Consider the following 18260-nt stretch of genomic DNA (forward strand, 5'->3'; position numbering starts at 1 on the left):
TATTATGATCGTATTTAAAAATAATATATATAATTGGGTAGAATAATTTATTTATATATATTAATTTAAAAATAACTTATTAAAATGTTTGAAATGATGTAATAAATTATTTTAAAATTATTTGACAGATTAGAATGTCGCAAAAGTCTCCCTACAATTAAGAATTTTTATTTGTAATTAAGTAATTAATAACCATATATAAAAATAGTCTATTAAAAGGCAATATATATAATAACTATCAATTCCATTATTTACAATATACATAATATACTTTAACAATGTAAAAAAAAAAACATTAACTACTACAAATTTATACTATAAATTTATAGACGGTGTACCACGAGTATCATACTAGTCAGTAAATAATAACAAGAAAGTAAACATCGAGTTTCATATACTCGTTTTGTATAATAGGGCTCGTCTCATCTCTTCCAAAAACTTTTGATAATTTCAAGTAAAATATGTTGGGATTCAATTCTATTGCTCTGTGTGGTTTATGAATGATTGAATACTGAGTAGTTTTTAACAGTGAAACTTATCATCTTTATACCATGGATAAGGATTTACGATGCACGGTAAACTTGATGCATGTTTATATGTGTTATGTTGTAAGTTTTTACATTTGTTATGAAATTTTGTATTTTAAGAGTATGAATTCTGTAATTGAAACAAATTAATAATTGTGTCTTATGTTATGAATTTATGTGATTTGTGTTGTTAAATTCTGTGCCTATAAACACAAATTATGTACATAAATCATATTTGAAAAATAAGTAAATATATAACATGTGTTTGTGTCTTGTATTGTGATTTTTTATATCTTATGTCAATTCCAAAATTACAAAATTTTTGGAGTGATATACTTTTGCAAAAGTGTATAGAGTTTTGGAACTTTTCAAACCAAACTTCTTCCACCTCTGATCTCCATCTTCCTCTCAATGATTATCAAAATTGCCTCACTCCAATGGCATCCACTCTTTTATTGATCAATTGGTCACAGAGATAAAATTTATCAAATCTTATTAGGGGTAGGTTCTCTTGATAAGTTGAGGGACACCGGCACATCTAAGAGGTTGTTGAGTCACCTCTGGTTTATCCACCATCCTGCTTTGTCGTCACTTACTGCCATGTGAGCTCGCCACACCGGCGACTCCGAATACCGGCGGTAACAGTGAACAGCCGTATGGCCATGACTACGGCAAATCTGGCAGCGCTGACCTCCACCACGTCCACGGCCAGCCCTGCCACCACGTGAACCACCACGCAACGAACCATCGTGGAGGAACGCAATGCAGTTTCAACCAGAAAATTAAAGGTATGATTCATCTTAAAAGCTAACGTTTGGTAGGTTTTTTTACTATTGCCATCCCCTATCCAAATTAATTTTGTGAACTCCTGGCCTATAGGCACGGAGATTGTGGAGAGAAAGCATGATTCAACTATAATGGCTTTCAACTTGACAACCTGTTAATTATTCATATCCAAACTAGTAAATTTATATTTAACATGTAAAATTAGACTTGGGTACTTAGACTAGAACTTTTATTAATGGTACAAGATTAGAATTAAATTTGACTAAATATATATAATATATACTTGACATTTTCTTTATGTTTGAACTTGGGATTGACAAAAATCATTTTAATGGCAATGATAAGTCAAAGGAGGGATGATCAAGAAAGTCTATAGAGTTCTGGGACTTTTCATACCACGTTTCTTCCATCCCTCCCTCCATCTTCCTCTCAATGCCTCAAAGATAGAGTCTTATCCATTCTTTAATTCAAGAATATAATGGAGAACCTCATTAAACTCCATGGCTACCTGTTTTGGTACCTCCTTCTTATCCCAACTCTCACCATAGCTATCCCTGTTGACACCATCACTCCCACACAACCTCTCACAGAAAACCAGACTTTAGTATCCGCCGGTGACCTCTTCGAATTGGGTTTCTTCCGACCCGACAACTCAGGTAAACTTTACGTTGGAATCTGGTACAAGAGAATCTCAGTCAAGACCATTGTTTGGGTGGCTAACAGAGACAAACCTGTGAGAAATAGCTCCGGAATCTTGGAAATTGGCGAGGATGGTAATATCCAATTGGTGGACACGACAGGGAATCCAATGTGGTCGTCGTCAAACCAGTCCACGGCGAGAAACACAGTCGCCCAGCTCCTGGATTCCGGGAACTTTGTTCTTCGCCAAGAAAACGATGAAAACCCAGGGAATTATCTCTGGCAAAGCTTTGATTACCCGACGGACACGTTGTTGCCTGGAATGAAGCTAGGATGGGACGCTAAAACGGGGCGAAACCGATACGTTTCGTCGTGGAAAAGCTCAACCGATCCCTCCGAGGGCGATTACACCTTCAAGCTGGACATCAATGGCTCCTCCCCAGAAGCTTACTTGAGGAACAGAGACAAAATCATTCACCGCAGTGGCGCTTGGAATGGCGTCCGGTTTAGCGGCGCCCCGGGGATTGGAACGGAAGGATTCATCGCTTCCTCTTTCGTGAAGACAAAACAAGAAATTTACTACACGTTCGAGATTCAGAACAGGACTTTATACTCGAGATTGCTGGTGAATCACACCGGGTATCTTGAGCGGTCGACATGGATTGAAGCGAATCGGATTTGGAACGTTTTCTGGTTCGGGCCGAGAGACCAGTGCGACTACTACAAAGAATGTGGTACGTTTGCGATTTGCGACACCAATGATTCCCCGGTGTGCGAATGTTTGGTCGGGTTTAAGCCCAGAAACCAACAGGCCTGGGATTTGCGCGACGGGTCGGAGGGGTGTTTCCGGTACCACGAATTGGTGTGCGAAACGGACGGGTTTTTAACGTTGGAGTACATGAAGTTGCCGGAGACTACAACGGCGGCGTTTGTGGATGCGGCGATGAGTTTGGATGAGTGTAAGGAAATGTGCGTTAGGGATTGCTTCTGCACGGCCTACACTAACTCCAATATCAGCGGCGGCGGGTCGGGATGCATTATCTGGACGGCGGAGCTTGTGGATATGCGGCGGTTCTCGGCGGGGAGCGGCCAACCTTTCTACGTCCGGGTGGCTGCTTCCGATGCAGGTACGCTTGCCTTCCACTTTGTCCACAAAGATAAAATCCCGGGTCCCATATCTCGGTCTAACAGGATTGTAAAGTTTGTGCCTTACTGATTTAATAGAAGAGATTAAAATTTAAACTTTTGTTAGAATTATGCCGACAGATCCCTTATGTTCAGACATTTGACTCTATCTGCTGAACAATTGAGTTAATGTGATTTAGTTTGCCATTCCACTTTCCCAATCTAGAATTTGGTGATGAAGAGATCTAAGTGTGATCATAGCCATAATTTCTGAAATTTCCCACAATTTTTTTCTAGATTCGTTGCGTCACAATTTGATTCCAGAAATTGAACACCTTTAGAAAATTAATTTTCCATTTACGGAACCAAAAAAGTCGCACCATATTCAATAATCTGTGCACATTGTCTTTCTGCTTGTTATTATATATCCATCAGTAGCGGTCAAAATTAACTTGGAAACTTCTATTAAATAGGTAAACGCCGTGAAATTTGACAAATTCTATTTAATCAAAATTCCACCTAACATATATGCTCTCAAAAAAGAAAAAAATTATTTTTTTGCCGGTTTACCGGTCCACGTGTTGGTTGAAAACTATTTTTTCTAGTGCAGTTTATTTCTTGTGTGATTTGAACTGTTGTTTTCATAATTGAAGCATGTGCTCCATCTCAACTAAAAGCCTAAGCTGATAGTTGGATACACATTAATGGATATATGCTCACACTCATCCCCTCATCACCTAAAATAAGTTTATAAATTTTGACTTTGTGGATTAAAATTTCATCGATTATTTTTTTTTGAGAAATAGAATCTGATTTACTTGGGATAGACTTTGTGATCTGATGTAGTGTAATTTTATTAGAATTCTAAATGTTTCCTAGCATGAAACCTCTGATTGTTTGTCACGTACTACTGTCGGTTTAGATAAAAATGGGGATGTTGCAACAACTGGAGATGGTGATTCTGGCAAGACCAAAAAGATAATCTTAGGTTGTGGCATCACACTTGGCATTGTCCTTTTTCTACTTTTTGTATTTTTTCAATTGAAGAGAAGAAAATCAGTAAGAGTTAATAATAGGAGAACAACAGAGTTTAGAGGTAATCAAATGTTGATTTTCCATTTCTTTTTAAATTCTGCAGTATATATACTTGAGATCAGAGTTAGTCTCATTGTTCAATTGTACTCATTTATCTTAAATAAACAAGAGCAGGAGAAAGAGGAGGGGATCATCTAATGAATGCAATTGCTATCTCAAATAAGCGAGAGCTTTCTGGGGAAACCATTACAACGGATGAGTTTGAATTACCAGTCTTTGATCTTAGCACCATTGTTATGGCAACTGACAACTTTGCCAATGCAAATAAGTTAGGGCAAGGTGGTTTTGGTTCTGTTTACAAGGTAAGTATAAATTGTGATCTATGGACCATAATTGGGTATTTAAATTGTGTATCTAATATACCATATATATAATAAGGTGTGCGATTTTGGATGGAATGTGTATCAGGGAATACTGGTTGGAGGTGAAGAAATAGCGGTAAAGAGACTATCAAAGAATTCGGGACAAGGAGTAGAAGAATTCAAGAATGAGCTTAGATTGATTGCAAGACTCCAACATAGAAATCTAGTCCGGCTTCTTGGTTGTTGTGTTGATAATGAGGAGAAAATGCTAGTATATGAATACATGGAAAACAAGAGCCTGGATTCCATTTTATTTAGTAAGCCTAATCCCTTCTCTTTAGCTTATACAAATTAGGGGCAATCCCCGCTTAGTTTTGTTAGTCGGACAGCTGATTAAGTAAACACAAGTTTTAAGTTCGATGTGCGTACGATGTGCGTGCGATGTGCGTGCAATGCACGTGCAAACTTATATAAATTATGATTTTTGGTACATTTAGAAACGGGTGTATCTTATACGGAATATATGTTTTAAATGCAATTATATGTGTTCAGATAAACATAAGAGCTCACTGCTTGACTGGAAAACGCGCTTCAACATCATTTGTGGGATTGCTCGTGGACTTCTATATCTCCACCAAGATTCGAGGTTTAGAATTATTCATAGGGATCTCAAAGCAAGCAATATTCTCCTCGACAAAGAAATGAATCCCAAAATATCCGACTTTGGCATGGCAAGAATTTTTGGGGGCGATGAAACAGAAGCAAATAACACAATAAGAGTGGTTGGAACATAGTAATCACTAAAACCATTTGCCTTGAAATGCTTTAATTTCTTTAACTATATTTTCATAATATTTACCTTAATTTTCTCAGTGGTTACATGTCGCCTGAATATGCAATGGACGGTCTGTTCTCAGTGAAATCCGATGTTTTTAGCTTCGGAGTTCTGGTGCTAGAAATAGTGACGGGGAAGCATAATCGAGGCTTCTACAAACAAAACAACGAAGAAAACCTTCTTGGGCTCGTAAGTGCATGTTGATATTAATACAAGGTTTGTTTTCTAGATATTGTGATCCTTGCCATCAAGATTAATTTTGTAAACTACAGGCATGGAGATTGTGGAGAGAAAGAAGAGGGTTGGAACTGCGAGATTCAACTATGATTTCAGAAGCATATTCAGAATGGGATGATCAAGTAATGAGAAGCATACAAGTAGGGTTGTTATGTGTCCAGGAGAAAGCTGAAGATAGACCAAATATGGCAACTGTGATGTTTATGTTGAGTAGTGAAGGGGCCTTGCTTCCACAGCCTAAACAGCCAGGATTTTGCCTGGGGAATAATGCTGCCATAACAAATTCATCTTCAAGTAATCATAATCATCAAACTCTCTCTTTGAATCAGCTTACAGTAACTGCACTACATGGAAGATAATGACCGTTGTACTTGAACGGGCAGTTCAATTCGTTCTTGGGTGGTAGATTGTTGGCAAGATCGATAATGGTCATTGTGACATGGTTTGTAGGGAGAGTTACAACATTTGTAAGTGAATGCCAATAATGTAAGATACAATTTTTATTGTGTAATTAAGAAAGGTGATGGACATTTTTTGCAATTCATAGTAGCAATTGGATTTTGTCATTGTGACAGTATATTAATTGATGTTTATCTTGTATTTATTGGAGCTTGTAGATTATTCATTTTTCCCCGTGTAATAGTAACAATTTTATTATCTAAATATATAATAAAAAAAAATTATACGTGCATCGCACATGCATTGCACGCACATCGCACGGCTTTGTATACACAAATTACACAGGAGAGTTAAGAAGATCTGTATATTATGGACTCAAGGGTATTGGCATGATTGAATCGGTGACTTTCATGTATGAGAATCACAGTCTACTTATCTGGCCACACATCTCGAGGCAATTTGTATATTTTTTTAGCCCTAGCTAATACCACTAACAAGACAATTTTTATATAATATTTAATTTTGCCCTAGCTGGGTTCTATTCAATTACAAAAGATTGAGATTACAATAGTATCTGAAATAGGAAAACGTAAATATCTTGTAACTAATAGACTAGTTCTAATCAACTAATCTAACACCACATAATTATTAACCATAATATATAACAAATATAATATAGGAAATAATAACATTATTAACATAGCTAATACCACTAACAAAACTACAGATATAACTTCGTTCAATACATCTAATTGAGGAATTTTAGATCGATATTATTAAATTATGGTATTGGCCGGCCGGTGTAATTAAGCTTGCCTGGTTTTCAAAAAAAAAAAAAAAAGAGCTTGCCTGGCTAGCTTTTGAACAACAGCATCACTTTTTAGGCATGTTGAACAACACAACCTCACCTCCACATTCTATTGCATGGCCAAAAATAGCCAAACATGCCTAGATAATGGATGATCGATCGAGTAGATGAAATTAGATTTTGCACCAAAAAATTATAATTGAATTTGATTTTTGCTAATACGTTATCAGTCAAGTCCGTCACATAAGATCTTCTTAGTATTATGGTTTATCTCTCCGGCCTCTATGATTTATAAGTTATTACACAAAAGTATAGTTTACCTGATAGACACATTCATATATATAATGAATATACAAATTTTTCTTGTAATAAAAAAAAAAAAATTCAAACATTAGAAATTTAACCACTTTCCAAAAATATCACATGCCCAACCATGGCATGGCCTCCTTAACTTCCTTTTTTTTGGGGAACTCCAATTCAACTCAAAAAAAAAAAAAAAAAAAAAAAAACCTTTTTTCCGTTTTCTAGAGAGAAAATATATGCTATTCAAAAAAAAAAAACATTACAATAATATTCAGATAATAATTATATTGTGTTACTAAGTTGCATTACAAAAATGCTCATTTTATCATTTGAATACAGAATATGATCACATTATCATAGAATCATTAAATACATCACAACATACCGCGCGGGACGGTTTGACAAAATTAAAAAATTACTACCTCAAAGTATTAAAATCTAACAAATTTAGGTTAAATCTTAACCATGTACAATTGTACATACAAACCAAACAAAAGGAATATACTATTTTACCTAATTGGTTCAAATGTTTCATACAATCCAGTTTCTTATTCCTTTGACTTCACGTCATATATTCCTATTCATCCACGGGTGTCTCGTTTGCACTTAATTGCTCCAATGCAAAAACAAGTTTGAAAATTCAAAGGAACTCACGAAAAGCAATTTTGTCCTGTGGACTCTGTCAACTTTAATATGTCTGTCAACTTTATTTGCTCCGAGCTCTTATCACTACAACTAAAAGCTATATGTAATAGCAATGCTATTTTTTTTTTTTTTTTTTTTTTTTGTAACTTGTGTAATAGTCAATACTATGTTTTGATGGTATTATACTAGACTCGACCCTTCAAATTGCCGCCCAACAACTTCCTCCCAATAACCACAACTCTAATTGTATAATGCTTACCAAGATGCCAAAATCTATATATAACTAATATATAGCAAATGCACAACTTTATACTTGAATAGCTGTCAGTGCATGCGCCCTATTTCAATAATAGGTTACTAGCTAGATTTGACATCCTTGAAATAATAGGTTACTAGCTAGATTTGACTCTCAAGGATGTCGCCTAACATGTTATAGACAAATATATATATTTACCTACATTATGGGGTATTTGGTAAATGGCTGTTAGTTGATTATATTAGTGGGTTTGACTAGTTGATAACATTAGTTGATTGTAGAAAAGTGTTTTAAATTAGCTTTTAGTTGATTATATACAAAATGACTTTCTCAAAAAGTTGATAAAAAACTACTTTGAGCAGCTTTTTGAATTTTAGCATTTTGAAACAATAAATTGTTATAAAAAAACTAATTAATCAAACACTCATATTGATTGTTTAATAGTTAATAGTGATCAAATAAGTCAAAATTAACTTATAAATAACTATTTTACCAAATAGGACTTCTCAACTGGATTAACTAATTTAGGATTAGTCAAATATAACGGAAAGTGAGCATTTCTTTTAACATTCTTCCAAAAGGGTGAACCCAACCCTATGCCCACACCCCAACCCGACAGAGCATTTCTTTAACATAGAATAATGAGTGGATATGGGCACTGATAAGTTGACATTGGTCATTGGTAGTTTGGTACAGCCACGTTTATGTCAGATATACACCTCAGATCACTACCATATATAGCAAAAAAATATAGAAAGCAAAGAAATTCATGAAGCAAACCATGTATCTTCATGCACTATACTTGGCATTATCTTTTCTTTCATTTCTTCCTTCATTTTACCCTTCTACGGACACCATTGCCTTCAACCAGTCTTTGAAAGACGGCGACGTCATTATCTCCAGCGGGAACACCTTCTCTCTCGGCTTCTTCACCCCGGGAAACTCTCACCGGCGCTACGTCGGCATTTGGTACAACGCAGTCTCGGAACAGACCGCCGTTTGGGTAGCCAACAGAAACAACCCCATCAACGGCACATCCGGAGTTCTTTTCCTAGACGACACCGGAAACCTCGTCGTGCGCGATGAAAGAAGTAACGTTTCTGTCTGGACGAGTGGTGTTTCTTTTCCGGCGAAGACAATGGTGAAGAAACATTCGGCTCAGCTTCTGGAGACCGGAAACCTAGTACTTTTGTTCCAAGACGACAAGGAAAACCGCGTGGTTGCTTGGCAGAGCTTTCATCACCCCACGAACACTATTCTGCCGTACATGAAATTCGGGATAGACAAGAACGCCGGTCTGGACTGGGGTCTGAGATCATGGAAGGCCCCGGACGATCCCAGCGAAGGTCAGTATCTTTACCGGCTGGAGACGAAGGGGATACCGCAGGAGTTTATGTATAGAGGCTCTGAACGGATATGGAGAGCCGGGCCCTGGAACGGGTTCGGGTGGAGTGGGGTGCCGGAAATGAAAACCCAGTTCATCTTCAACCTAACATACGTAAAAAACAATAAGGTAACGTTACTAAACCAGTGAACTAAGCCCATGTAAATTATTGAATAATATTATATTATATGGAAAATGGAAAATTGTTACAGGTAAGTGAAATGTACGCCATAGACGGGCCATCAGTTTTGTCAAGAATCGTGTTGAACGAGTCCGGGAAAATGGAAGGGCTAACATGGGACGTGGGGGAGAGCAGATGGGAAGGGTTCTGGTTCGCACCCAAGGACCAATGCGATGACTATGAACACTGCGGCGCGTTTAGCAAATGCAACCCGTACGAGGCGGCCGAGGATTTCGAGTGCACATGCCTGCCGGGGTTCAAGCCGCGGGAGGAGCGGGACTGGGACTCTAGAGACGGGCTGCGAGGGTGTGGGAGGAAGAACGGAGAGAATGCGTGCAGGAATGGCGAAGGGTTTGCGAAGCTGACAAGAATGAAGATCCCCGACACTGAAATGGCGACGGTGAATATGAGCATGGAGCTCAAAGAATGCGAGGAGGTTTGCCTGAAGAACTGTTCGTGCACCGGATTTGCCACCGCGAATGTTAGTGCCGGAGGGATTGGGTGCATCATTTGGTACGATGATTTGATTGATATGAAGGAGTTCACAGATGGGGGAGGCCAGGATATGTACATTAGAATCTCCGCATCTGAGTTAGGTAAATCTTGTTTTGTAACCCTAGCCGTTAAAGAATCAACCAGTTTAAACCAAGAATATCAATAGGCCGCTCCAGTTGGAGTCGAACTTACAAATCCTGTTGTTGTTTTTGTTTTTTTCAGCTAAATTGTCCAACAAGTCTGAAGAGAACTCCCATGAGAGAAGACTGGTGGCGATAGCGGTAGTGTCTCTGGTTGCAATAATGATTCTTGGGCTCTACTTGGGATATTATTTGGTTATGAAGAAGAAGGGAGGTAAAGAAATTTATAGCTAGCCATGAATTCTTGGCATGATTTTAGATTTAACTGGCCTGGTTTGGTTATAATGTGTAGACAAGAAAGGCTTACAAAGAAACAGTATGCTAAGCTTAAACAACAGCTTAGCATCCTATCAGGACTCATCAATGGCGGAGGAGATGAACGAAAGCGGGCCAACAGACGTGTTAATATTTGATCTGGACACCATAATTTCAGCCACGGCTAACTTCTCTCTTGAAAACAAGCTTGGAGAAGGTGGTTTTGGTCGTGTTTTCAAGGTAATCAATAATTAACATTATATTCACCATTCCCACATGCATATATGTGGCATATATATGTGACACAGAAGTATGTTGGTTTAGGGTCAGCTATCAAATGGACAAGAAATAGCTGTAAAAAGGTTGTCAAGAAATTCAGGACAAGGGGCAGAGGAATTCAAAAATGAAGTCACACTTATTGCTAAACTCCAACATAGAAACCTTGTGAAGCTTTTAGGATGTTGCATTCAGCAAGGAGAGAAGATGTTGGTATATGAATACTTGCCAAATAAAGGCTTGGACACTTTTATATTTGGTAAGCATATCATATATGCATAAAATAAAGTTCAAAAAGCTAGCTAGCTAGATTATATAATGGATTATATCTCATGAGCAAAGTTCTTAATGCGGAGCAGACAGTACGCGAGGATCGATGTTAGATTGGAAAAAACGCTTTGAAATCATCTTGGAAATTGCACGAGGGCTATTATATCTCCATCAAGATTCCAGATTGAGAATCATTCATCGGGATTTAAAGGCAAGCAACGTTTTGCTAGATGCTTGTATGCATCCGAAGATTTCAGATTTCGGAATGGCAAGAATTTTTGGAGGGGACCAAATCGAAGCAAGCACAAAGAGAGTAGTTGGAACATAGTAAGTGCTCATTTAATCCAACTAATTTTAAAGCAAGCTTATTAATTTGCTCCCAAAAAAGATATAGTTAAGCTTCAAGAAGTTTTAATCTACCTTAACTTACACCACTTTTAATATAATTGATTGGTTACAGTGGTTATATGTCACCTGAATACGCAATGGAGGGCTATTTTTCTATGAAATCTGACGTGTATAGCTTCGGTGTGTTACTATTGGAGATCATCACCGGTAGAAAGAACAGCCAATACCATGAAAGCTCCATGAACTTAGTTGGATATGTGAGTATATATAAACCAAAATATAGATGAATCAAATTAAATCAAGAATTCCTTTCAAACATAACATTGTAACCCAATTTCAAAATCGAACAGGTTTGGGATTTTTGGAGAGAGGAGAAGGCTTTAGAGGTTGTTGATCCAGTAGTAGGTAACTCATACGAGGCTGGGGAAGTCCTAAGATGCATACACATAGGGCTATTGTGTGTGCAAGCACATCAAAACGACAGACCGGCCATGTCGGATGTGGTTTTCATGTTGTGTAATGAAACAACTCTTTCTTCTCCAAACCCACCAGGGTTTATAGGAAGACAATCTGGGAATTATGCTGCACACTCTTCCACAGCACCAAACACAAGTACTGCTGCAGATATTATTAGTTGCATGTCTGTTAATGATATGTCAATTACTATAGTAGAAGGTCGCTAAAGCCGAGATCAGATGTTAATAGAAATTTGTAAATTATTAGAAGAGTCGAGTCTGTGTACCATATAAGCTTCCTATCATCAGATCCATTTCTTGTAGCTTTGAGCATTATTTTGTTGTATGTGTTTTTCATGTTTAACAGTTCCTATTAAAGGGTTTGACAACTGATGTATGAACTCTTTTTCATACCATCCCAGGCAAGAAATTGTGGTGTGATTCTTTCACTTATTGAACTAGTTGTTTGGGATGTGCAGTGCTTCATCCTTTAGCTTAAGATTTTGCCCCGTTACTAACATAGTTAGTTTATCAGTCAATTTTGACTTATTTGATCATTGTTTAACTTGTTGGATTTTCAATATAAGTGTTTGATTAATTAACTTTTTGTAATAACTTATTATTTTAAAATGTTAAAATTCAAAAAACTGTTCAAAATAGCTTTCATGATAAACCTTTTGAGAAAGTCATTTTACGTGTAATCAGCTATTATCTAACATCTAATTTACTAAATATTTTTCTACAATCAGCTAATACTATCAACTAATCAAACTCACTAACTCAATCAGCTAATAGCTAATAGGAGTATTTACCAAACACCCCCTTTAATTTGTTTGGCATAAATAGATTATATATACCAAATAAAGACTATGTTGGCATTTAGCTGGAGACTTTACCATACTATCGAATTTGATACCATCACCAAGTTTGTTTGCCTTTATTTATTTATTTTTTTTTCATTTTTTTTTTTAATCTTATTGTTCAGTTCAAATCATTTAATAATTATAAAATTTATACCTTTATTATCCCTTTTTGTCCATGCCTAGCTAAGTAACTATTACTTTTGCATTAAATTTTTATTTAAGTACCTATCGCTTTTGCTTTAAATTTTGTTTTAAATAATTTGGTATGTGATAAATAATGTAACATTGACTATTCACATGAATGTTGTCTAACATAATAACACTACTTATGCTATTAATCATATTATTGTTAAACAAAATTACAAATACTTTTATTTTTATATAAAAGATCGAATGTAAATGTTTCCTATTCACATTTTTGAAATTATGTTGAACTAAAGGTCCCTACAAGTAGTAGAAATAATAATATAATTGAGGGATTAGGTATAACTCAAGGTCAAATATATATGTCATTTTCCATAGTTAATGTTAAAACTCTAAATAATTGAATGTTATAGGATAGTGGACCCTTAGCTTCAAGAAATAAATGTCCTATCACCAACATATAAATAGTTAGATGGTCATACAAGAGAAGTCTTGTTTACACTTGTATAATATATATAATGCACGCAACATATGATTAGCTAGTATAGAATTCAATGAGTCAATGACCCATCACCAAAACAGTTGAGGATATTTATAAATATAAATGTGTATTTATTTATAGTGGAGACTTACAAGTTACAATTCAATGTGTAATCATGCATGAAAGATATATGAAAAATAAGCATATACTAACAAACATACACCAAAAAGTATATGAAAATTAAACTACAAATACACTTTAGATTTAGATCAAGTTCATAGGATTATTATTACAATGACTCTTGAACATTTTGCCCCCTAATTAAATCCAAGGATCTCAAGGGTGTTTTATCACTTCCTGAAAAGGTTGCATCCAAAACCCAAAGATCTCAATGGTGAAGTTTTACTTGTGATTCATGGTAAAAGATCACAATGAAGTAAATTAAGTTGTCTATAACTCTGAATCTTGTGACTACTAAGTTAATTGTCGGACCAGCTCGACTTGGTTGCTCCACATTGCTCATTTCTTTTCAGAAATATGCTCTTGACAATAAGGTTTTCCAAAGTGTTTATACATTAGTGACATAAATTTCATGCATTTCATTAGTAAGTATCGAACTCTACACATTGAAGTTGCCAGCTAGCAAACCCAAACCATTAACTTCTTTAGATATTATTTCTTCATCACCCATGTGTGACTGTGTATCCATACTTGTATGTCTAATTTAAGTTCGGAAGTCAAAACACAGTTAAAGAAGAAGATTTTTTTTCTCAGAGAAGTGACTGGTAGTATTGCCGTACTGGTGCATTCAATTTTTGGGGTCACTCGCTCCTTTCAGTATAGGCTAGCTGTATCGACTTAATTAAAACTGGAGAGAAAGCAATCTGAAAAATATGGGAAGACAGACAGAGATGTCGTCCACAATAAACCTATTATTTGCAGTAATTCTCTCGTTTCTTGTATCTTCCCTGTACGGTCTTACGGACACCATCGCCTTCAACCAAACACTCAAAGATGGGGATTTATTAATCTCCGGTGAAAAGTCTTTCGTTCTTGGTTTCTTTGCACCGGAAAATTCTTCCGGCCGGCGATATGTCGGAATTTGGTACCAGAGAATCCCTGAACAAACAGTTGTTTGGGTTGCTAACAGAGACAGCCCTGTTAACGGCACATCCGGGATCCTCTTCATTGATGCCACCGGAAATCTTGTCATCCAAGACAAGAAAACCAATGTTTCTGTCTGGAACACCAGTCTTTCTTCTCCGGTGACGGGGATAAAAGCTTATTCTGCTCAGCTTCAGGATACCGGGAACCTGGTTTTGTTCCGGGATAGGCGGAGTATAAATTGGCAGAGCTTTGATTATCCCACAAATACTTTACTTCCTTTCATGAAGTTTGGGGTGGACAAGAAAACCGGTCTGAACCGGCATCTTACGTCGTGGAAGTCGCCGGGCGATCCGGGGACCGGTGAGTATGAATTCAAAATGGAGGTGAACGGGACGCCACAGGTGTTTCTGAACCGGGGTCCGGTCCGGGTTTGGAGAACCGGTCCATGGAGCGGAGTTGGATGGAGCGGCGTGCCGGAAATGTCGCGAAACTACATCTTCAACCTCGACTACACCGAAAACGAGGATGAAGTGACGATGAGTTACTGGATCCGGGACCCGTCGGTGCACTCAATCTTCGTGCTGAACGAGTCCGGCAGGGTGAACCGACTGACGTGGCAAGGCGACGACGTGAACAAATGGGTCGGGTTCTGGTCGGCGCCCAAGGACCAGTGCGACGCCTACGCTCACTGCGGCGCGTTCAGCAAATGCAACACCTTCAATCCGGGGGCGTTTGAGTGCACTTGCCTCCCCGGATTCCGGCCAAACTCCAGCCGCGAATGGTACTTGAGAGACGGCGTCCATGGCTGCCGAAGGAACAACACAGACGTCTGCCACAACCGCGAGGGCTTCCTGTTGTTGTCACACATGAAGGTAAAAAGACATTTAAGATTAAATCGAGAAAGACAACTATAGTTAATGATTAAATTGGATATTAAGTCTAGTACTGTGGTCATTAATGTGCAATCTAACTGTGAGTTGAGATGGAGCATATGCTTCAATTTGGTATCAGAGCCAGACCAAAAGTTATGGGTTCGCATGTTAACATGACACGTTAACTAAATTCTATAACTAGTTACTTAATTTGAAACTAGTTTTATGGCTAAGTGGTTGGATTTGACACGTCTGTTAGGTCCCGGACACTAAAATGGCGCGGGTGAACAAGACCATTGGGCTGAAACAATGTGAAGAGCTCTGCCTGAAGAACTGTTCCTGCACCGGATACGCCAGCGCGAATATCAGTGCAGGCGGAATGGGGTGCATAACTTGGTATGATGACTTGATAGATATCAAGGAATTCACAAATGGAGGCCAAGATATCTACATTCGAGTCTCTGCATCTGACTTAGGTACATATATATCTTACTTCTCAGTTAAAATTTCAATATGTATCATAAAAATTGAATCTTGCGTTGTTTTAATTCGTTGTTTTCATCTCAACCAGTGAAGAAATCTAAAGGGCTTCGCGGGAAAAGGCTCATAGTCACTATGATTGTGCCTATTGCAGCAGTGATTCTTATGTTATGTTGCTGTTTGGTAATGAAAATCAGAAAAGGTATAATTTTTAATTTACAGTATTTAAGAATGTAGTATGTTCTTGATTTTATCTTGTCTGAACAAGAATTCATGGTCATCTGTAAATGTTAATGTTGTAGGTAAGAGACTACAAAGCAAAACCAGTTTACAATCCGAATGGTCGTCTGAAATGGGGAAAGATGTGGATGACACTGCACCAGCGGATGTGTTAATGTATGATCTGAACACCATTAGAGCTGCCACTGACAACTTCTCTGCTGCCAATAAACTCGGGGAAGGTGGATTTGGTTCTGTTTACAAGGTAACAAAACTTTCCCACCACTCGATCTGCTAATTCGATCAGTTGAATCATAAACTGAGCTTTGGGTATTCTGGCAGGGAAAGTTGCAGAATGAACAACTAGTAGCTATCAAAAGGCTGTCGAAAACTTCAGGCCAAGGGATGGTGGAATTCAAGAACGAGGTTACGCTAATTGCCAGGCTCCAACACAGAAATCTTGTGAGGCTTTTAGGATGCTGCATCCAACAAGGAGAGAAGATGCTGGTGTATGAATACTTGCCTAACAAAAGCCTGGACAGTTTCATATTTGGTAAATCAGTCTCCCTTATTGTTCATCAATGATATGATCCTGCAATTCATCGATTGAGTTAACCAACATCTACCTCATTATTGCAGAAAATACAAGTGGGATATCTCTAGATTGGAAAAAGCGTTTTGAAATCATCTTGGGGATTGCTCGGGGGTTGTTGTATCTTCACCAAGATTCTAGGTTGAAAATTATTCACAGAGATTTAAAGGCCAGCAATGTTCTGTTAGATGCCTCCATGCAGCCGAAAATATCTGATTTCGGGATGGCCCGGATTTTTGGAGGAGACCAAATGTACGCAAATACAAATCGAGTAGTCGGGACATAGTAAGTGAAGTGGCGTCGTCCCTTCGATTGTACTGGGCATGCATTGAATGTTAGAAAGGGATTGATTTTTGTGTCACTAACATTAACATGTTGTCTCACTCGTGTTGATTGCAGTGGCTATATGTCTCCAGAATACGCAATGGAAGGTCACTTCTCAGTCAAGTCAGACGTTTTCAGCTTCGGTGTTATGTTGTTGGAAATCGTGAGCGGAAGGAAAAACAAGAACCAGTTCAATGAAAACTCCCTGAATTTAATAGGAGATGTAAGTGCCACCCAATACTTCACCCTATTCTAAGAAACAAAAGATTTGAAAATATTGATGTTTATTACACATTTGCAGGTATGGGATTTCTGGAGTGAAGAAAAAGCATTGGAAATAGTGGATCCATCGTTAGCAGAGTCATATGATGGTGGAGAAGTTCTAAGGTGCATCCATGTCGGTCTGTTGTGCGTTCAAGCATTTCCAAATGACAGACCAACTATGTCAGAAGTGGTGTTCATGTTAAGTAATGAAACGAATCTCCCTCATCCTAATCCACCGGGATTTATATTCAAACATGGCAATACTGCTCAATGCTCATCCTCAATGAGTGCTGGAAATCAATCTGTCAATGAAGTGTCAATTACCAACATGGAGGGTCGCTAAATGCTCAAATTGGTTCGTGTGTGGATAGTATTTGGGCTGTGGTGTTGTATATGTAGTGCATATAAATAAGGTTATTATTAGTATTGGAAAATTGGGATTAGTGTAAATGCAGAAGCTTCAAATAAGTCATCATCTGAATTGCACTGGGAACTTTTGTTCATGGAGCTATATTTTTCATTAGAGATTACAGTACAATATGAAGATAATGTAAGGTTATAGAGAATTGAAGTTATTATATCTCACTTAAGTTGGGCTAGTCTTTTTTTTTTTTTTTTTTTTGGATTTTAATCCTTATGACTTTATGTTCACAATGATGTCATGATTGCCTTTGGTATCTTGAAAAAGCAAATCTTGATTGAACCTATACTTAATGAATACAATCGGCTCATGACAAAGCTTCATATGAGTTCGATGTACTTTTGTCTTCAACAAGCTGGTCCGCATTCAATGCTGGCAGAAGCATTTGGTTGGAGGGTTGGTTAAATGCGGTTAATAAAAATAATAATTCATCATTTTAAAAATAAGACCTAGATACTTTTTAGTTCATCATGCTATTGCTCTGAGTTTACATACAACTATGTTGATCTTGTGCTTTTGATTCCCGAGCAAATTTTATTAGGAACTATTTGGTCACAACTTTGATTTGTGACTTTGATAAGTCAAGATCAAAAGAGTGAATTTTAAGTATTTAATCATAGCTGGAGGACCAAACTACCATATATTTTACAGAAATCAGTCTCAATCTTGACCTTTTCTATCTTCTCTTTTAGATTTTACAGATAAAAAATACAAACATTAATCTCATTCTTG

The 18260-nt window shown here is 37.4% G+C and overlaps 3 protein-coding genes across 4 annotated transcripts; all 3 read left to right on the top strand.

Moving 5' to 3' along the window:
• Nucleotides 1–1670: 1670 nt before the first annotated feature.
• Nucleotides 1671–6080, top strand: LOC109164967 (receptor-like serine/threonine-protein kinase SD1-8). The gene is made up of 7 exons (XM_019313534.1): nucleotides 1671–3079; nucleotides 4000–4173; nucleotides 4287–4474; nucleotides 4581–4791; nucleotides 5027–5267; nucleotides 5348–5498; nucleotides 5582–6080. The coding sequence occupies exons 1-7, from the start codon at nucleotides 1792–1794 to the stop codon at nucleotides 5903–5905; spliced, it is 2577 nt and encodes an 858-aa protein (XP_019169079.1). The 5' UTR covers nucleotides 1671–1791; the 3' UTR covers nucleotides 5906–6080.
• A 2629-nt stretch (nucleotides 6081–8709) lies between these two features.
• LOC109164968 (G-type lectin S-receptor-like serine/threonine-protein kinase At1g11410) lies at nucleotides 8710–12055 on the top strand. Of its 2 annotated transcripts, none has more exons than XM_019313535.1 (8): nucleotides 8710–9470; nucleotides 9554–10118; nucleotides 10240–10371; nucleotides 10450–10652; nucleotides 10737–10947; nucleotides 11048–11285; nucleotides 11419–11563; nucleotides 11657–12055. In XM_019313535.1, the coding sequence occupies exons 1-8, from the start codon at nucleotides 8727–8729 to the stop codon at nucleotides 11987–11989; spliced, it is 2571 nt and encodes an 856-aa protein (XP_019169080.1). In that variant the 5' UTR covers nucleotides 8710–8726; the 3' UTR covers nucleotides 11990–12055. The 2 variants fall into 2 exon arrangements, with proteins under 2 accessions (XP_019169080.1, XP_019169081.1); XM_019313536.1 differs by having other exon boundaries at nucleotides 10743–10947.
• Nucleotides 12056–14060: 2005 nt separating this feature from the next.
• Nucleotides 14061–17697, top strand: LOC109164972 (G-type lectin S-receptor-like serine/threonine-protein kinase At1g11410). The gene is made up of 8 exons (XM_019313546.1): nucleotides 14061–15228; nucleotides 15488–15704; nucleotides 15800–15910; nucleotides 16011–16192; nucleotides 16270–16480; nucleotides 16567–16804; nucleotides 16919–17066; nucleotides 17145–17697. The coding sequence occupies exons 1-8, from the start codon at nucleotides 14143–14145 to the stop codon at nucleotides 17448–17450; spliced, it is 2499 nt and encodes an 832-aa protein (XP_019169091.1). The 5' UTR covers nucleotides 14061–14142; the 3' UTR covers nucleotides 17451–17697.
• The last annotated feature ends 563 nt before the right edge of the window (nucleotides 17698–18260 follow it).

Source organism: Ipomoea nil, unplaced genomic scaffold, assembly GCF_001879475.1.
Source record: "Ipomoea nil cultivar Tokyo-kokei standard unplaced genomic scaffold, Asagao_1.1 scaffold3069, whole genome shotgun sequence".
NCBI classification, from domain to species: domain Eukaryota; kingdom Viridiplantae; phylum Streptophyta; class Magnoliopsida; order Solanales; family Convolvulaceae; genus Ipomoea; species Ipomoea nil.